This window comes from Salvelinus fontinalis, chromosome 5 (assembly GCF_029448725.1).
Source record: "Salvelinus fontinalis isolate EN_2023a chromosome 5, ASM2944872v1, whole genome shotgun sequence".
In the NCBI taxonomy this organism is placed as follows: Eukaryota; Metazoa; Chordata; class Actinopteri; order Salmoniformes; family Salmonidae; genus Salvelinus; species Salvelinus fontinalis.
In genome coordinates, this window is record NC_074669.1 from 48287344 (window position 1) to 48309194 (window position 21851).

The window sequence follows — 21851 nt, forward strand, 5'->3', positions numbered from 1 at the left end:
ATATTTTTTGGGAAAACACCTCTTATTTTGGGAGGGTACATGTTGGAGTTTATACATGCAAAATATTGTTTACAATGTGAAAGGAAAGGAAACTCAACCACATATTGATATGATCCTGGGAAAGTGGTCCTGGGAAAGTGGTCCTGGGAAAGAGGTTCTTAATGTCCCCTGTAATTGGCACAAATAGAAAAAATGCCTGGTCTGATTGTGTAAAAATAGTACTTAAGTTCTCAGACAGGCCCCTCAGGGAGTCTGTTTTTTAAATTATATTTAAAAAGGCCTGGGTTCAAATAGTATTTGAATTCTGTTACACTTAAGTTGTGCTTAATTGTACGTGCCTGGCCCAAAAGCAGTCATCTCAAAAGTGCCAACATGCCTGCCTGGAATTCCAGACAGGCTAAACCAAACACTGACATTTTTTTTGAAAGATTTCAAATACTATTTGAAGTCTATACCTTCCACTCTGGTTGTATCCTTTGGAGAATATTGATATTGAGCTGCTTGAAATGTCCTAAGCTTTTTAGTCACTAACTTTTCTTCTGCCCGTTGAGGAACATGCATCCATGTTATAAATTCCTTCTTTTTTCTTAACATGACTATGTCCTCCTCCTCCTTGTCCTCCAGATCATCTAACAAGCTCTTCCATTCCCATCCACAGATCTCAAATGTGAAGATAAAAAATGTGGCCCCACGCTCAGCCAAGAAGAACATATTCCAGGGCGCAACAACGCAAAGCCTTCTCGGAGAGAAGAAGCTGGCAGCACTGGAAAGGCCGTTCATGGTGCACCTGAAAAACGGAAAGGTAAGAGCTGTGGATGTTGGTTTGTATCTATGGAAACAAACAGTTATTAGACATTATAAAGGGGCTCATTCATGCTCATAATAGGTCTAAAAAAGAATTAGAACTGATCATAATGCATTATACCTGCAGGCGCAAAGTAAAGTGTTACTGTATGTTTTTATCGATGCAAAATTATTGATTGAATTTAAGGCAGTTACTAGGAACATGAATGTACTTTGGGTATACTGTAGTGGAGATTATCTGCCATAGGTAGATGTAGTAAAATGTGTAGGTAGTAGGGTGTTTAATTATTACCAGAAGTATACTAGATATACTACAAATATCTATTTTTCTATCATTGTAGTACTTTTGTTGTTATGTCTTCATAGGTCAATGGTCATAAAAGTATTGTGCAATTTTACATGTATTTCTATATCAACCATCACTTTTACTACAATCAGTTAAGATAAGAAATACTTAATCTAGCATGGGAGCCATTTCCGGAGCATCCTTGACGACATCCATATTTCCGAGGACTATTAATGGAGCAGTAAATGGCAATGTGTTAGTGTGGTGACGCTGGAAGGGGAAATACCAGACAGATGGTGTGTATGTGCAAAGGTCAATCCTTCAGATTGCCGGCCGTCCGGTTATCAGATCCCACGGGAGACAAGTGTGGGGGCATTGGCGTGGCAAAGGGGTCCCGATCCTTGATGACACAGACAGGGTGAGGTGCATAGGTGAACCAGTTGATCAGTAAATGTCCTGTTGAATGCATTGTGATAAGCTAAATCTGTTATGAAAATAGTAACAATTTAGCACTGGACTGTACATATTGAAACTAAATGTATATCTCATAGTATTACAAACTATAATAAGTGATTACATGCACTCACCAGACAGTTTATTAGATACACCCATCTACTACCGAGTTGGACCCCCATGCGTTTCACATGCTGACGAGATGGCATCACACAGTTGATGCAGATTTGACGTCTGTTAGCTTGCATGATTCATGCCATTCTCCTTGGCCCATTCTCATCAACAAGCTGCTTTCGCCCACAGGACTGCCGTTGACTTGATGTTTTTGTTTGTCGCACCATTCTCTGTAAACCTAGACAGTCGTGCGTGAAAAACCCAGAATACCATGCTCAAAGATGCTTAGGTCACTTGTTTTGCCTATTCTAATGATCAATCGAACAGTAACTGAATGCCTTGATGCCTGTCTGCCCGCTTCATATTACTAGCCACGTCTGTCTGTAGCCACTGTCTGTAGGAGCCATCCATTTTCATGAACAGGGTGGTGTACCTAATAAACTGTCCGGTGAGTATAAGATAATGAACCAGTGACAAGATTTTGAAACTTTTGTGATAATGGTGACCTTAGGGTGACGTGTTTGTTTTTACTACAATGTGATCTATTGTCTGCAACCTTTGTACTTCTGTATTGTATTTTTCTTCAGTCTCTGCAATGTTAGACATGGTTTTTCAAATAAAGCTTATAAAAAATAAAGCTCTTGAGTTGATAAAGGCTGAATATGGACAAATAAGGTTAAAGAAGGTCTTTAAACAAATATAGTAAATAAAGCCTAATCAATCTAGTCATTTAATCTAAGCCTCAAAGTGTGATTTACAGTATGATGCCCTGAGTTGAGTTGAATATGCTGGGAAAGTGAATAAGAGATTGGTTGATAGTGTCTGACTGTAGAATTTGTCTTGGGTTGCGTTCCTTGCCGTGGGCATTCCTTGACAAGAAAATGGCACTCATATTGGCCCCTGCTCATGCCATGTGCATACCTTGCCAAGAAAAAAGGAACTCCCTCGCAAGGAACACCCTCAAGATGAAGTTCACAGTCAGACCCTATGTAGTCAGACCCTTTTCCATTTGTTGACATCTCATCATTATCTGAGGCACTTAGATAATGTTAATCTGAGAAAACTACAGTTCATTTCACTGTTCCCTGTCATTTGACTCTTGTGCATTGTTACTATGCACACTTTCAGCAAATAAGAAGTCACTTTCGTATCGTATTGACTTGTTTGTTGTTCCATTCCTCTGTTTCAGGTGAGCGGCTTTTACTGCTATAAGGCGGAGCCTGCTTCCATTAAGAACTTGAAGAGGGGTGTGGCCAGCCTGCTACAGGTGCAATGCAGATCTGGGAAGGTCATAGAGGTAAATGAGGTCCAATACATATACAGTTACCGGTAATCATGGAAACATTGAAATGTTTTACTCTACAGTCCTATTTTAGCAGGCACTTACTAAGAGAAATTACTTTTGAGTAATTTATAACAAACTCAATTGGTAACCACCAAATTGATTTTATTTATGATTTTTGTTTCAATGATTCCTAGAGAAACCAAAAAGGTTATTTTAAGTGGATACTCATGTAATTGCCATTTTATCATGTCATCAAAAAAACAAAAAAAAAACAAAATTATGCACTGTAAAATACAATTTGACCAAAAGCACAGTTGTAAGTTTGCAATGAATTCTCAATGTAAATCATTCAAACAATTGCTTAAAACTGTCTTTCAATGGTTTTCTGTATGAGTATTTGGTTGGCTGACTGATCTGTCTGGTCTGGGAACAGAATGACGTGTCCGGGAGGTGTACGGTAGAGTATAAGGCTGCCCAGGGCCAGGTGACAAGGACCAAGGCTTTGGAGACCTGCAAGACCGCAGAGACCGGCTTCACCACCTACATTCAGGTCCTGGGCGTGAGTGGGGAGTCCAGCTCTGTCACTGTTTTCACCCTGGAGGATGGCTTCATTAAGTCAGCCATAGCCAAGGAGACTCACATTTTAGCAGTCAATGCACGCCGCACCACCGCTGCTAAAATAGTGTCCAGGTAAGGTTGGCACAAATCAAATGTTATTTGTCACATGTGCCGAATACAACAGTTGTAGACCTTACCATGAAATTCTCACTTACAAGTCGTTAACCAACAATGCAGTTTTAAGAAAAATAAGACACAAGGGAGTCAAATGGAATGTTAATGGTGAAAGAAATATCCTGTAAACTTTGAGGCAATAGTTTATTTTATTCTTCTTTTGTTTACTACATTAATTCAACACATACATTTTTCATTGTGAAAGTAATGTTGTTTTTTCACTTATTGATTGAATAGGCTTTCTGAGAACATCAATAGCAAGGAACAGAAACTGATTGATGGATTTGTTTGTTTATGTTGTCCTCAGGCAAAGCTTGACGCTGGTAGCAATTGAGACTGGGCTGTTTGAGGCTGCGGGGAAGAATGTCGCCAGTGTTGTCAAATCACTTGATGAGAAATTGTTTGCTGTTGGTGTGGCAGCTGAGAAGGTCAAATCCCAATGCAAGGGCTGTCAATCGGTGAGTGGTTGTGAGAAGCAATAAAGCAAAGAAATTGCTTCAGGTTGTTGTCAACCTTGGACACTGACTTTTTCCTCTGAAAGGTTCCAATATAACCTATCTTCAATTCAGCTTTTACATTGATGGTATTGAGTGCCAAAACAAATGCTTAAAAAATTACTCTTTGCTAAAGAATAATTAAAAAGGGCAGAGCAGGTCAAAACTATGCTGGCCTGGTTGATTGCTGGAATGGTGCTAGAATTAAATTATCAGAGTACGGGGTGTTACAATAGTGTGAAAAGCTGCCCTTATTAGTAGTCTGCATTTACCAACACTATACCACACTGTCGATACATGTCCTTGCCGACCAAACATTTAATTAAGACATTACTATTTTTCTTTTCCTTTTCTCTGCCTGTCCCACTAGCTGTTTGAGCACTGGCAAGCAGTCCAGAAGCAGTTTGAACCAGATAGCTTGTCTAAGGCCATCGCTCCCCGAAGCTTCCTGGCTCTCATCCAGAGCATAAGGAAAGCCTCCAAGGACGAGATCCTCCAAGTGCTGAAGCGCTCCAGCAAGACTGCCCTGTAATCCCTAGCACTTTCCCACCTCTCTGTCTCTCTCTTCCTCCTTTTCATTCTCTTCCTGTCTGCCTCTTTCTCTAGCTCTCTTTTTTTCTCTTTTTGCCTTTCCCGCTTCATTCCCTTTTTCTTCTCTTTATTTTCACTTCTCTTCTATCGCTCTTTCTCTTCTCGATCTCTCATTTTCTCTTCTTTTTCTGTATGTGTCTTTTTTTCTCTCTCTCTCAGGCTTTGATGCTTTCTTATGAGATGTAGAGACTACTCACCCCGTTTCCTTGCTGTCTGTCTCTCGCTCCATGTTTCTTTTGGCCAGAGCCACATAGTTAACTATATAGGGAATATGGTGCCATTTTAAATATGACTTCTGACTCACCGCCTCTCTCCAACTCTCTTGGGGTCTGCAGACCTCAGGTGGTGGACGCCGTGACCTCGTCCCAGACGCCCGACTCCTTGGACGCCATGCTGCAGTTCCTCAACTTTGCCGACCCCAAAGGCCTGGTACTGCAGGAGAGGTTCCTGTATGCCTGTGGCTTTGCCTCGCACCCCAACGAGAGAATGCTCCAGGCTTTGGTGGTGAGTGGCCAATGGCTGTCTCTTGCTCAAACTCTACATCTTAGGTGCCTTCAAATCAAAATAAATTAAAATCATGTCCAACACAGCAGGATGGGGAGAAATAGTTTGGTAAAAAGTCAGTTCAATGTTTTCAATTGGTTAGACAGATTTTTTTATTTATTTAAATAAATGTACTAACACTTGCACTTGACCCCCCCCCTAGGCAAGTCAGTTAAGAACTAATTCTTATTTACAATGACGGCCTACCCCAGCCAAACCCAGACAATGGGCCAATTGTGCACCGCCCTATGGGACTCCCAATCACGGCCGGATGTGATGCAGCCTGGATAGGAACCAGGGACTGCAGTGATGCATCTTGCACTGAGATGCAGTGCCTTAGACCTCTGCGCCACTCGGGAGCCCCAAAATGCATCATTGTGACTTCTGATGGACAGCGCAACACAACACTGTACCCTCCCCCAACGCACGGCTCCCAGTGAAAATCATTGACTTACTGTGTTTTTTACATATCCATGTTTTTCTGGTTTGAAATACTGGTACTTTGTTCATCATCAGGGCAATATTCAGTAAGAACATTAGCACAATGTTTTACAACTTTACATTTTAGTCATTTAGCAGATGCTCTTATCCAGAGCGACCTACAGTTAGTGCATTCATCTTAAGATAGCTAGGTGGGACAACCACATATCACAGGCATAGAAAGTAAATATTTCCTCAATAACGTAGCTATCAATAGAGTCAGAGCTAGAAGGAGGGGGGGTCAAGTGAAAATGTTGGTACATTTATTTATTATATATACAGTACCAGTCAAATGTTTGGACACCTACTACTTCAAGGGTTTTTCTTTATTTTGACTATTTTCTACATTGTTGATTAATAGTGAAGACATCGAAACTAAAATTACACATATGGAATCATGTAGTAACCAAAAAAGTGTTAACTTCTTGTCAATAGGGGGTGCTGTTAGCACTTTGTAATAATTCCGTTCCCAAATTAAACTGCCTCGTACTCAATTCTTGCTCGTACAATATGCATATTATTATTACTATTGGATAGAAAACACTCTAGTTTCTAAAACCGTTTGAATTATATCTGTGAGTGAAACAGAACTGGACTTAGAGCAATTTTCTTATGTGGATGTGAGAATGCAAAATTTTGCAAGCTGCTCTGAGATCTGTTTATAAATCTGCCTGTCTTCTATTGGTTGAGATGCACTGCATACGCCTTCCCCTGGATGTTAGCGAATAGGGAGACTTGAAATGGAGTCTCTACGTAGATCTGAAAGGTTATAAATAGCTTGGCAAGGACGTGTCTAGTCTTTTCCCTCTTCGCTCTGACGCACGGAGGAGCTTGGCATATTGTACTAGAACCTTCGGTTATAGCTCTTAGAAATTTCCGGCTGTGTTTTTATACGATATAGGCTTTAAAGACATCATAATGTTGTTATTTTAAACCGAATTATATCAGTTTATGTCAGTATATTGCGATTTTCGGGTATTTATTTTCGTGGCGTTCTAGGGAGTTGGGTATCTCTGTCTCAAATGCTAATGTTTACTGCTAATTGCAACGTTGAAGAGGACGTTCTACAACCGAGCAACGATTATTTTGGACAAAGGACACCTTTCCCAAGAAGCACGCTGTATGTTGAAGTAACGCTAATTTTAAAAATGTAACACAGCGATTGCATTAAGAACTAATTTGTCTTTCATTTGCTGTCCAACCTGTATTTTTTAGTCAAGTTTATGATTATTTATTGATTAGAATAGGTGCCTCTCCAAAGATTTCTCCCAACATTTTATGGGCAGCTTGGCAACTTTTCTCATTGTATAACCACGATTTGTGCCGCTAAATATGCACATTTTCGAACAAACTCTATATGCATTGTGTAATATGATGTTATAGGACTGTCATCTGAAGAATTCTGAGAAGGTTAGTGAAAAAGTGTATATATTTTGGTGGTTTATACGTTATCGCTATTTTTGGCTTGAATCTATGCTGTTGTGATGTTTGCTATTGTGGTAAGCTAATATAACGCTATATTGTGTTTTCGCTGTAAAACACTTAGAAAATCTGAAATATTGGCTGGATTCACAAGATCTGTGAAAAACATTTGCTGTACGCTGTGTATTTTTAAGAAATGTTTTATGATGAGTAATTAGGTAATACACGATGGTCGCTGTAGTTATTCTAGTTGCTTTGGTGAGAGTTGTGATGGTGGCTGCAATGGTAAACTATGATTTATACCTGAAATATGCACATTTTTCTAACAAAACATATTTATTGTATAGCATATGTTATCAGACTGTAATCTGATGAAAGTGTTTCTTGGTTAGTGGCTATTTATATCTTTATTTGGTCGAATTTGTGATAGCTACTGATGCAGTAAGAAAATGGTGGAGTAAAAAAAGTGGTGTCTTTTGCTAACGTGGTTAGCTAATAGATTTACATATTGTGTCTTCCCTGTAAAACATTTTAAAAATCAGAAATGATGGCTGGATTCACAAGATGTGTATCTTTCATTTGGTGTCTTGGACTTGTGATTTCATGAACATTTTATTATATGATATCCCTGTGGCTTTAGGCTAGGCTATGCTAGTCAGCTTTTTTGATGGGGGGGTCCCGGATCCGGGTTTGTGACTCGTTAGAGGTTTTAAACAAATCAAAATCTATTTTATATTTGAGATTCTTCAAAGTAGCCACCCTTTGCCTTGATGACAGCTTTGCACACTCTTGGCATTCTCTCAACCAGCTTCACCTGGAATGCTTTTCCGACGATCTTGAAGGAGTTCCCACAAATGCTGAGCACTTGGGTTGAGGTCGGGTGATTTTGGAGGCCAGGTTATCTGATGCAGCACTCCATCACTCTCCTTCTTGATCAAATAGCCCTTACACAGCCTGGAGGTGTGTTGGGTCATTTTCCTGTTGAAAAACAAATGATAGTCCCACTAGGCGCAAATGAGGTGGGATGGCATATCGCTGCAGAATGCTGTGGTAGCCATGCTGGTTAAGTGCGCCTTGAATTCGAACTAAATCACCGACAGTGTCACCAACAAAGCACCCCCACACATCACACCACCTCCGCCACGCTTCACTGTGAGAACTACACATGCGAAGATCATCCATTCACTTACTCGGTGTCTCACAAAGACACAGCGGTTGGAACCAAAAATCTCAAATTTGGAATCATCAGACCAAAGGACAGATTTCCACAAGTCTAATGTCCATTGCTTGTGTTTCTTGCCCCAAGCAAGTATTTTCTTCTTATTGGTGTTCTTTAGTAGTGGTTTCTTTGCAGCAATTCAACCATGAAGGCCTGATTCACTCACTCTCCTCTGAACGGTTGATGTTGATGTGTCTGTTACTTGAACTCTGTGAAGCATTTATTTGGGTTGTAATTTCTGAGGCTGGTAACACTAAGGAATGTATCCTTTGCAGCAGAGGTAACTCTGGGTGTTCATTTCCTGTGGCAATCCTCATGAGAGCCAGTTTCATCATAGCGCTTGATGGTTTTTGCGACTGCACTTGAAGAAACTTTTAAAGTTCTTGAAATGTTCTTGATTGACTGACCTTCATGTCTTAAAGTAATGATGGACTGTCATTTCTCTTTGCTTATTTGAGCTGTTCTTGCCATAATATGGACTTGGTCTTTTACCAAATAGGGCTATCTTCTGTATACCACCCCTACCTTATCACAACACAACTGATTGGCTCAAACACATTAAGAAGGGAAAGAAAATCCACAAATTAACTTTTAACAAGGCACACCTGTTAATTGTAATACATTCCAGGTTACTACCTCATGAAGCTGGTTAAGAGAATGCCAACAGTGTGCAAAGCTGTCATCAAGGCAAAGGGTGGATACTTTGAAGAATCTTAAATGTAGAATATGTTTTGATTTGTTTAACACTTTTTTTTGGTTACAACATGTATGGAATAATTTAATTTCGGAGTTGGGATGTCTTCACTATTATTCTACAATGTAGTTTTTTAAAAATTGAATGAGTAGGTGTCCAAACTTTTGACTGGTACTGTAAATATTTTTCAACCTTGCCGTTTGAAAATGTTTTCTCCATACTGATCACGACCCAGCGCTCTCAATGCACCCTTCATGACATTGTTGATTGTAGCATTTCTGTGGCTGTCTGACTATGTCCCGTGTTGCGTTAAAGGAAATAACACATAACATTAATTGTGGGGCAGTTGTTTCTACTTCCCTTAGATTTTGTACCTACTCTCTAATGACTTCCAAAATTGCAATTTTATTTAAAATCATGTTTTTTGGGGTACTGTATGATGATAAATCATATGATGATAATGACACATTGTTTTTCAGGACATTTCAAAGGGCAAGATTGGCAGTAAAGACATCAAAGAATCGGTGGTGATCATCATGGGTGCCATTGTGCACAAACTCTGTCAAAAAGGAGGTTGCGAGCTACCAGTGAGTAAAGTTATCAAATATGTTTAGCCCGTGTTTGTAATGAGGGGAGTTGTACAAAACTCATTCTTAAAGCGATTAAAACATACTTTTTACTAAATATTAATAATATCAAGCATCACCCCAACGTCATCAAAATGTGAAAATGGCGTTTTTCTATGTTTCATAGTTCAAAAGATGGATGAATATAAGTGTTTCCGATGACGTCATCTTGTTGTGCATCATATGATTTTAACCAACTATGAGTAGGCATTGTCTCGATGAATATGAAGTAAAATGTGTTTAAATTTTAAATCCCTTTTTAAGCAATTGAATCATCTTCAACAAAGATAATACTGATTTGACTTTTTTAACTGAGCCAAATGTGACTCTATTGGAATGCCAGACAGGAATAGTGAAGTGAAACAGTAGTGAGAGGTAGCTGTGTCTGATAGTTTGAAAATATACAAAAATTATCCCTCTATGATCCCGTTGTGAAATACACCAAAGAAAGTCACAATTTCTTAAATGGAACTGTACAATGGCTGATTTATTGTGTGTGTTTTTGTCCGATGTCCAACGCAGACTGTGGTTGAGGTGAAGAAGATGATTCTGGAAGGTCCCGACAGTACGCAGGTGGAGTCAGACATTCAGATGTACCTGCTAGCGCTGAAGAACTCCCTGCTGCCCGAGGCCATTCCCCTGTTTTCCAAATATGCTGAGTCAGAGGTTGGGGCATACTGCACCATCTCCCTCACAGCCCTGCAGAGATACGACGTCGCCCTCATCACAGATGAGGTGAGGCCATTGGAATAGCCAGACAACCATTCATGAGGGAAGCTGGATTGCCATTCCCAGAGCCATATATTTAGATATATTTATCTAATTTCGATATACACTGAGAGTACCAAAGGTATGTGGACACTTGCTGTAACTTAACAAATAGTGTAAAAAGTCAAGGGGTCTGTATACTTTCCAAATGCACTGTATATACTGTTGTATGTACACTGCATTCGGAAAGTATTCAGACCCCTTGACATTCCCACATTTTTTACGCTACAGCCTTATTCTAAAATAAAATACACTTAGGTTGGAGTTGGAGGTTGGAGTCACTCCACAAATTTCTTGTTAACAAACTATAGTTTTGGCAAGTCGGTTAGGACATCTTTGTGAATGACACAAGTAATTTCCCCAACAATTGTTTACAGACAGATATCATCACTTACAATTCACTGTGCCTTTAAACAGCTTGGAAAATTCCAGATAATGATGTCATGGCTATAGATGCTTCTGATTGACTCAAATTATGTCAATTAGCCTATTGGAGGTGTACCTGTAGATGTATTTCAAGGCCTACCTTCAATCTCAGTCCCTCTTTGCTTGACATCATGGGAAATTCAACAAAAATCAGCCAAGACCTCAGAGAAAAATTGTAGACCTCCTTAAGTCTGGTTCATCCTTGGGAGCAATTTCCAACCTCTGAAGGTACCATGTTCATCTGTAGAAACAATATTACGCACGTATAAACACCATGGGACCAATCAGCCGTCATACCGCTCAGGAAGGAGACACATTCTGTCTCCTAGAGATGAATGTACTTTGGTGCAAAAAGTGAAAATCAATCCCAGAACAACAGCAAAGGACCTTGTGAAGATGCTGGAGGAAACAGATACAAAAGTATCTATATCCATAGGAAAACGAGTCATATATCGACATAACCTGAAAGGCTGCTCAGCAAGGAAGAAGCCGCTGCTCCAAAACCGCAATAAAAAAGCCAGACTACGGTTTGCAACTGCACATGGGACCAAGATCTTACTTTTTGGAGAAATGTCCTCCGGTCTAATGAAACAAAAATAGAACTGTTTGGCCATAATGACCATTGTTATGTTTGGAGGTAAAATGGGGAGACTTGCAAGCCGAAGAACACCATCCCAACCGTGAAGCACGGGGGTGGCAGCATCATGTTGTGGGGGTGCTTTGCTGCAGGAGGGACTGGCGCAATTCACAAATTAAATGGCATCATGAAGAGGGAAGAAGGAAAATTATGTGGATATATTGAAGCAACATCTCAAGACATCAGTCAGGAAGTTAAAGCTTGGTCGCAAATGGGTCTTCCAAATGGACAATGACCCCAAGCATACTTCCAAAGTTGTGGCAAAATGGCTTAAGGACAGCAAAGTCAAGGTATTGGAGAAAATTTGTGGTCAGACCTGAAAAAGCGTGTGCAAGCAAGGAGGCCTATAAATCTGACTCAGTTACACCAGCTCTGTCAGGAGGAATGGGACAAAATTCACCCAATTTATTGTGGGAAGCTTGTGGAAGGCTACCTGAAACATTGGACCCTAGTGTAACAATTTGAAGGCAATGCTACCAAATACTAATTGAGTGCATGTAAACTTCTGACCGACTGGGAATGTGATGAAAGAAATAAAAGCTGAAATAAATCATTATCTCTACTATTATTCTGACATTTCACATTCTTAAAATAAAGTGGTGATCCTAACTGACCTAAGACAGGGAATTTTTACGAGGATTAAATGTCAGGAATTGTGAAAAACTGAGTTTAAATGTATTTGGCTAAGGTGTATGTAAACTTCCGACTTCAACTGTAAGTCTTCTTGGGTGTGACTCTTAGCACACCTGTATTTGCGGAGTTTCTCCCATTTTTCTCTGCAGATCCTCTCAAGCTCTGTCAGGTTGGATGGGGAGCATCGTTGCACAGCTATTTTCAGGTCTCTATTTTCAGGTCTCAGAGATGTTCGATTGGGTCTGGGCTCTGGCTGGGCACTCAAGGACATTCAGATGCTTGTCCCGAAGCCACTTCCGCGTTGTCTTGGCTATGTGCTTACACAACAAGTGGTTGTCCTGTTGGAGGGTCAACCTTTGCCCAAGTCTGAGGTCCTGAGTGCTCTGGAGAAAGGTTTTCATCAAGGATCTCTGTACTTTGCTCCTTTAATCTTTGACTCGATCCTGACTAGTCTCTCAGTCCCTGCCACTGAAAAACATCCCCAAAGCATGATGCTGCCACCACCATGCTTCACCGTAGGGATGGTGCCAGTTTAGTTCAATCTTGGTTTTATCAAACCAGATAATCTTGTTTCTCATGGTCTGAGAGTCCTTTGGGTGCCTTTTGGCAACTCCAAGTGGGCTGTCATGTGCCTTTTACTGAGGAGCGGCTTCCGTCTGGCCACTCTACTATAAAGGTCTGATTGGTGGAAGGCTGCAGAGATGGTTGTCCTTCTGGAAGGTTCTCCCATCTCCACAGAGGAACTGTAGAGCCCTGTCAGATTGACCATCATGTTCTTGGTCACCTCCCTGACCAAGACCCTTCTCCCACAATTGCTAAGTTTGGCTGGGCGGACAACCAGCTCTAGGAAGAGTCTTGGTGGTTCTAAACTTCTTCCGTTTAAGAATGGAGGCATGGAGGCCACTGTGTTCTTGGGGACCTTCAGTGCTGCAGACATTTTTTTAGTACCCTTCTACCAATCAGTGCCTCGACACAATCCTGTTTGGGTGCTCCACGGGCAATTCATTCGACCTCATGGCATGGTTTTTGCTCTGACATGCACTGTCAACTATGGGACCTTCTATAGACAGGCCTTTCCAAATCAGGTCCAATCAGTTGAATTTACCACAGGTGGACTCAATCAAGTTGTCAAGTTGTAGAAACATCTCAAGGATGATTAATGGAAACAATGCACCTGAGCTCAATTGCGAGTCTCATAGCAAATGGTCTGAATACTAATGTACAGTAAATAAGGTATTTCTCATTTTTTAAATAAATTTGCAAACATTTTGAAACCTGTTTTTGCTTTGTCGTTATGGGGTATTGTGTGTAGATAGCTGAGGCTGTAATGTAACAAAATCTGGGAAAAATCAAGGGGTCTGAATACTTTCCGAATACACTGTGTGTGTACAGTCGTGGCCAAAAGTTTTGAGAATGACACAAATATTAATTTTCACAAAGTTTGCTGATTCAGTGTCTTTAGATATTTTTGTCAGATGTTACTATGGAATACTGAAGTATAATTACAAGCATTTCATAAGTGTCAAAGGCTTTTATTAACAATTAGCTGAGGTTGATGCAAAGAGTCAATATTTGCAGTGTTGACCCTTCTTTTTTAAGACCTCTGCAATGTTGTCAATGGCATGTTGTCAATTAACTTCTGGGCCACATCCTGAGAAAATGACTTTACCCCAGTCCTCAGCAGTCCAATCCCTGTACCTTTTGCAGAATATCAGTGTCTCCCTGATGTTTGTCCTGGAGAGAAGTGGCTTCTTTGCTGCCCTTCTTGACACCAGGCCATCCTCCAAAAGTCTTCGCCTCACGGTGCGTGCAGATGCACTCACACCTGCTTGCTGCCATTCCTGAGCAAGCTCTGTACTGGTGGTGCCCCGATCCCGCAGCTGAATCAACTTTAGGAGACTGTCCTGGTGCATGCTGGACTTTCTTGGGCGCCCTGAAGCCTTCTTCACAACAATTGAACCGCTCTCCTTGAAGTTCTTGATGTGCCGACAAATGGTTGCAATCTTACTGGCAGCAATATCCTTGCCTGTGAAGACCTTTCTGTGCAAAGCAATGACGGCACGTGTTTCCTTGCAGGTAACCATGATTGAGAGAGGAAGAACAATGATTCCAAGCACCACCCTCCTTTTGAAGCTTACAGTCTGTTATTTGAACTCATGAGGACTGGCCACCCCTCATAGCCTTTCTAGGTTTCTTTCTAGGTTTTGTCCATTCTAGGGAGTTTTTCCTGGCCACCGTGCTTTTACACCTGCATCGCTTGCTGTTTGGGATTTTAGGCTGGGTTTCTATAAAGCACTTTGAGATATCAGCTGATGTAAGAAGGGCTATATAAATACATTTGATTTGATTTGAATCAGCATGACAGTGATCTCCAGCCTTGTGCTCATCAACACTCACACCTGTGTTAACGAGAGAATCACTGACATGATGTCAGCTGGTCCTTTTGTGGCAGGGCTGAAATGCAGTGGAAATGTTTTTGGAGGATTTAGTTCATTTGCATGGCAAAGAGGGACTTTGCAATTAATTGCAATTCATCTGATCACTCTTCATAACATTCTGGAGTATATGCAAATTGCCATCATACAAACTGAGGCAGCAGACTTTGTGAAAATTAATATTTGTGTCATTATCAAAACATTTGGCCACGACTGTATGTATATGTGTGTATTTTCAGATTTTATTGAAAGGATGATAGCAGTGCGGAACTATAGAGAGAAGTTGTGTTAAAGGGCAGTAGGTCGGGTTCAAACTTATGCCAACATCATATATGTGTGCCCGCACTAGACCAGCCTGGCCACCAAACTGATCTTTTAAACTGTTGTCGTGCCTCACTCCATTTCAGGTGAAGCAGACGGTGAACCGAGTGTACCACCAGAACCGCCGGGTCTACGAGAAGAATGTGAGGGCAGCAGCCGCTGACGTCGTCTTTAGCAGCAACCCCTCATACATGGAGGTGAAGAATGTGCTCCTGTCCATCGGAAACCTTCCAAAAGAGTTGAACAAGTACATGCTTTCCAAGGTCAAGGACATCCTCCACTTTGAAATGCCTGCCAGGTGGGTGATGGGATTTACATTTGATTTGATAATTATTTTGTTATTTTCATTTTATTCAGACTGAAACAGCACTAAATGAGTGGGGAGACTAGCGATTGGGCTGGGATTCGTACCCACACTGGGGTGGTGTATATGTGGTGCAGGCAGTGGCGTTACCTGCTAGACCAGCAGGCACTCATTTTATTTAATTAAAACCCTAAATTGAAGGCAGGCATTACTTACAGTGAGCTCCAAAAGTATTGGGACAGTGACACATTTTGTTGTTTTGAAATTATACAATGTTTATGATGTTAAAGTGCAGACTGTCAGTTTTAATTGAGGGTATTTCCATCCATATTAGTTGAACCTTTTAGAAATCACAGCAATGTATGTAGTCCCCCCATTTTAGGGGACTCGAGTGTACGAAACATCAAGAATAGACTCATAGCCCCCCACCCCACCCTCAGAATAGCCTCAATTTGTTGGGGCATTGTCTTTACAAGGTGTCGAAAGCGTTCCACAGGGATGCTGGCCCATGTTGGACTCCAATGCTTTCCACAGTTGTGTCAAGTTGGCTGGATGTCCATTAGGTGGTTGACCATTCTTGATACACATGGGAAACTGTTTAGTGTGAAAAACCCAGCAGCGTTGCAGTTCTTGACACAAACCTGTGCAACTGGCACCTACTAACAGTTCAGTTTCGAGATCACATATTGAGTGTCTCGGTCTTGTCTCGGTGTCGGATACATTTGTACTTGGTCTTGACTCGCTCTCGGACAGTGAGGACTCATAACTTCTTGCCGAGACCAGCGCAGTAAAAAAAAAAATACGGTAACTTAACAGCCTTTATATCTATTATAGACATGTTTGCGCAGTGGCGAACCTATAGGCCTTCAGTGTGTGACAGGTTTGTGATTCTGAAAGGACAGCAACCGTTGTCACGATCGTGTACTGGAGAGAATGAGGACCAAGGCGCAGCTGGATATGAATACATCTTCTCTTTTTTTATTTAAAAGACGAAGATGAACACGACACGAAACACTTTAACAAAACTATACAAAACAACAAACGACCGTGAAGCTAAATAACGTTGTGCACTTACACACACAGGCTACAAACGTTCTGACATAGACAATTACCCACAACCAATGAGAGCCTATGGCTACCCTAAATAAGGCTCCCAATCAGAGACAACCGAAATCAGCTGTCTCTAATTGGGAACTCATTCAGGTAACCATAGACTCTCCTAGACAACTAAACATACATAGACAACACTAGACACATGTACTCCACACAAACCCATATACTATACCCAACAACCCCTTTACCATAAACAACACCCAAAACCAACAACACACAAACAATCCCCATGTCACACCCTGACCTAACTAAAATAATAAAGAACACAAAGAATACTAAGGCCAGGGCGTGACATACCCCCCCCTTAAGGTGCGAACTCCGGGCGCACCATTACACAGTCTAGGGGAGGGTCTGGGTGGGCTTCCATCCACGGTGGCGGCTCCGGCTCTGGTTGTGGTCCCCACGTCATCACAGTCCCTAACCACCTCCTGGGCTTCCTCCAAATGACCCCCCTCCACATTAACCCCATTGCATTAAGGGGCAGTTCCGGACTAAGGGGCAGTACCAGGCTAAGGGGCAGTACCAGGGTCAGGGGCAGTACCAGGGTCAGGGGCAGTACCAGGGTAAGGGGCAGTACCAGGGTAAGGGGCAGTACCAGGGTAAGGGGCAGCACCAGGGTAAGGGGCAGCACCAGGGTAAGGGGCAGCTCCGGACTGAGGAATGGCAGCTCCGGACTGAGGAATGGCAGCTCCGGACTGAGGGACTGCAGCTCCGGACTGAGGGACGGCCCATGGCTGGCTGACGTATCTGGCTGCTCATGGCTGGCTGACGGATCTGGCTGCTCATGGCTAGCTGACGGATCTGGCTGCTCATGGCTAGCTGACGGATCTGGCTGCTCATGGCTAGCTGACGGATCTGGCTGCTCATGGCTAGCTGACGGATCTGGCTGCTCAAGGCTAGCTGACGGATCTGGCTGCTCATGGCTAGCTGACGGATCTGGCTGCTCATGGCTAGCTGACGGATCTGGCTGCTCATGGCTAGCTGACGGATCTGGCTGCTCATGGCTAGCTGACGGATCTGGCTGCTCATGGCTGGCTGACGGATCTGGCTGCTCATGGCTAGCTGACGGATCTGGCTGCTCATGGCTAACTGACGGATCTGGCTGCTCATGGCTAGCTGACGGATCTGGCTGCTCATGGCTAGCTGACGGATCTGGCTGCTCATGGCTAGCTGACGGATCTGGCTGCTCATGGCTAGCTGACGGATCTGGCTGCTCATGGCTGGCGGTCTGATCTGGCTGCTCATGGCTGGCTGACTGATCTGGCTGCTCCTGTCTGATTGGCGGCTCTGGCAGATCCTGTCTGGTTGGCGGCTCTGGCAGATCCTGTCTGGTTGACGGCTCTGGCAGATCCTGTCTGACGGAAGGCTCTAGCGGCTCCTGTCTGGCTGGCGGCTCTAGCGGCTCCTGTCTGGCGGACGGCTCAGTGGGCTCATGGCAGACGGGCGGCTTTGCAGGCTCATGGCAGACGGGCGGCTTTGCAGGCTCATTGCAGACGGATGGCTCAGATGGCGCTGGGGAGACGGATGGCTCAGATGGCGCTGGGGAGACGGATGGCTCAGATGGCGCTTGGCAGACGGGCAGTTCAGTCATCGCTGTGCAGACGGCAGACTCCTGCCGGCTGAGGCGCACTGTAGGCCTGGTGCGTGGTGCCGGGACTGGTAGCACCGGGCTGGGGACACGCATATCAGGGCTAGTGCGGGGAGAAGGAACAGGGCATACTGGACCCTGGAGACGCACATTAGGCCTAGTGCGTGGTGCCGGAACTGGTGGTACCGGGCTAAGGACACGCATCTCAGGGCTAGTGCGGGGAGCAACAACAGGGCACACTGGACTCTCAAGGCGTACTATAGGCCTTGTGCGTGGTACCGGTACTGGTGGTACCGGGCTGAGGACCCGCACATCAGGGCGAGTACGGGGAGAAGGAACAGTGCGTACAGGACTCTGGAGACACACAGAGGGCTTGGTGCGTGGTGTAGGCACTGGTGGTAATGTGCTGGAGACACGCACCACAGGGCTAGTACGTGGAGGAACAACAGGGCTCTGGAAACACCCAGGAAGCTTGATGCGTGGTGTAGGCACTGGTGGTAATGGGCTGGAAACACGCACCTCAAAGCTAGTGCGGGGAGCAGGAACAGTGCGTAAAGGGCTCTGGAGACGCACCTTAGACCTAGTGCTTGGTGCCGGAACTAGTGGTACAGGGCTGGGGACATGCATCTCAGGATGAGTGCAAAAAGTAGGAACAGGACACACCGGGTTGTGAAGGTGTACTGGAGACCTGGTGTGTATAGCCGGCATCAAATCTTCCGGAACTTTAACACAAGTTTCAGGCTGAGTACGAGGAACTGACACAGGTGGCATCGGACAGCTAATACGCTCCTCAGGGAGAATGCATTGCTTACTCTGCCAAACCAACAGCTCTCTCTCTTCACTCTCCTCCAATTTCGTCAACAACTTTTCGAATGTCTCATAATCTCCCCTTCGTTCACTCTCCTCCAATCTGTCCAATAACTCCTCGACACACTCAGACTCACCCCTCAACTTCGCCGACTGCTCCAAGTGCCCCCCTCCAAAAAATTTTTTGTGCTGTCTCTTGGGCTTCCTCACGTGTCGCCGTGCTGCCTCCATCTCTGCCTTGGGGCAGTGATATTCCCCTGGCTGTGACCAGGGTCCTCTCCCGTCTAGAATTTCCTCCCACGTCCAGGAGTCTTGACATTGCTGCTGTTGCTTTGTTTTCCGCTGCTTGGTCCGATGGTGGGTAATTCTGTCACGATCGTGTACTGGAGAGAATGAGGACCAAGGCGCAGCTGGATATGAATACATCTTCTCTTTTTTTATTTAAAAGACGAAGATGAACACGACACGAAACACTTTAACAAAACTATACAAAACAACAAACGACCGTGAAGCTAAATAACGTTGTGCACTTACACACACAGGCTACAAACGTTCTGACATAGACAATTACCCACAACCAATGAGAGCCTATGGCTACCCTAAATAAGGCTCCCAATCAGAGACAACCGAAATCAGCTGTCTCTAATTGGGAACTCATTCAGGTAACCATAGACTCTCCTAGACAACTAAACATACATAGACAACACTAGACACATGTACTCCACACAAACCCATATACTATACCCAACAACCCCTTTACCATAAACAACACCCAAAACCAACAACACACAAACAATCCCCATGTCACACCCTGACCTAACTAAAATAATAAAGAACACAAAGAATACTAAGGCCAGGGCGTGACAACCGTAATACCAGCGCACTCATGTAGGAGAGTGCACTTTTTGTTAAACACAAAGGGCCAGTGGTGTATCCCTACTTCTTAATCCCTACTGATGCGTATTAAAGTAGTGGACGTATACGATTGTTCAATTATGTAGTAGAATAGAGAAATCATGCACAAAGGAGCTTCTGTGATGGTCCAGAGGGTGGTGCGGTCTGCCCATCTCATCACCAGGGACACAATGCCGGCCCTCCAGAACACCTACAGCACCCGATGTCACAGGAAGGCCAAAAAGATCATCAAGAACATCAACTACCCGAGCCATGGCCTGTTCACCCCGCTATCATCCAGACGGCGAGGTCAGTTCAGGTGCATCAAAGCTGGGACCAAGAGACTGAAAAACAGCTTCTATCTCAAGGCTACCACCCTGTTACTCAACACTGCACCTTAGAGGCTGCTGCCCTATATACATAGACATGGAATCACTGACCCCTTTATTAATGGAACACTAGTCACTTTAATAATGTTTACATACTGCTTTACTCATCTCATATGTATTGTGACGGATCAGCTAGTCCGAAACATCCTTGCCTGGGCTTGCCAGTTTGGCATTAATACGTGCCACATATCAATTTGCATTTGGTACATTGGGTTGAGTGTTAGCAGCAACTCACGAAACCCCCGTTTCTCGACCGTGTAAATTGGGGCCATGTCTTTACAGATGTAAGTTGTAACGGCAGTTGTTATATCATTCCATCTTCGTGATTCTTTGCCATATGTGTGCCGCGGGCAAAAGCCTCTCGCAACGTCTGAGTCGGGGGTTTGTATTGAGCACTTGACTGTACTTTTTGGGGTGTCATCCATAGACTCTCTCCGTACAGTTTCACATGATTCTTGCGTAGGTGGTAAGAAGTTAGTGGTGTTTGAGCCTGATGTCGGTTACCGGCCTGCGTAATATTTTGCAGAGGGTGGTTTTCTGGTCCGTGTCAGACTTTTCATACCCAAACCAAGTTCATGCGACCGAAGTAGCCCCTCTTTTAAGTACGAGCTCCATGTCTCCATGCTCTGTGTCACGTTCACTCTCCTTCATGTTTGTTTGTGTTGCAAATTTCTGCAAAGCATTGTTCAATTGACACAAAATATTGCCGTAAAGAATGTGATTTGCGACACATCGAAATAAACGATAGAGCATAATATGAAACGATAGACATGTTTCTATCGTCACACGATATACAGTTGAAGTCAGAAGTTTACATATACTTAGGTTGGAGTCATTAACTCATTTTTCAACCACTCCACAAATTTCTTGTTAACCTCTCTGGGATATGTGGGACGCTAGCGTCCCAACTGGCCAACATCCAGTGAAAATGCAGAGCGCCAAATTCAAAATAAATGACTATAAAATGTAACTTTGATGAAATCACACATTCAATCTACCAAATTAAAGCTACACTTGTTGTGAATCCAGCCAATGTGTCAGATTTCAAAAATGCTTTACGGCGAAAGCAAACGATGCTATTATCTGAGGATAGCACCCAAGCAAACAAACACAGACAATATTTCAACCCTCCAGGTGCGACACAAAACGCAGAAATAAAAATATAATTCATGCCTTACCTTTGACGAGCTTCTTCTGTTGGCACTCCAATATGTCCCATAAACATCACAAATGGTCCTTTTGTTCGATTAATTCCGTCGATATACACTGGTATACACAGAAAAACACTGGTTCCAACTTGCGCAACGTGACTACAAAATATCTCAAAAGTTACCTGTAAGCTTTGTCCAAACATTTCAAACTACTTTTGTAATACAACTTTAGGTATTTTTTAACGTAAATAATCGATAAAAGTGAAGACGGGATATACTGTGTTCAATATCGGAGGAAAACAAAGTGGAGCGTGCTTTCAGGTCACGCGCCTCTAACAAAGCGTACACTTCCCTCTACCCTCATTCTGAACAGTCTTACTTCTTCATTTCTCAAAGGAATAACCTCAACCAATTTCTAAAGACTGTTGACATCCAGTGGAAGTGATAGGAACTGCAAGAAGGTCCCTTAGAAATCTGGATTCCCAATGAAAACCCATTGAAAAGAGAGTGACCTCAAAAAAGAAATCTGAATGGTTTGTCCTTGGGGTTTCGCCTGCCAAATAAGTTCTGTTATACTCACAGACATGACTCAAACAGTTTTAGGAACTTCAGAGTGTTTTCTATCCAAATATACTAATAATA

At 43.1% G+C, this 21851-nt stretch overlaps 1 protein-coding gene across 1 annotated transcript in view; it reads left to right on the forward strand.

Moving 5' to 3' along the window:
- LOC129855743 (microsomal triglyceride transfer protein-like) overlaps positions 1–21851 on the forward strand; it is a 44963-nt gene that overhangs the window by 3507 nt on the left and 19605 nt on the right. Inside the window, exons 3-11 of the mRNA XM_055923727.1 lie at positions 659–802; positions 2847–2954; positions 3376–3632; positions 3982–4132; positions 4539–4696; positions 5095–5263; positions 9597–9704; positions 10266–10478; positions 15050–15261. Coding sequence (XP_055779702.1) covers positions 659–802; positions 2847–2954; positions 3376–3632; positions 3982–4132; positions 4539–4696; positions 5095–5263; positions 9597–9704; positions 10266–10478; positions 15050–15261 — 1520 coding nt within the window. The remainder of the gene's footprint in view (positions 1–658; positions 803–2846; positions 2955–3375; positions 3633–3981; positions 4133–4538; positions 4697–5094; positions 5264–9596; positions 9705–10265; positions 10479–15049; positions 15262–21851) is intronic.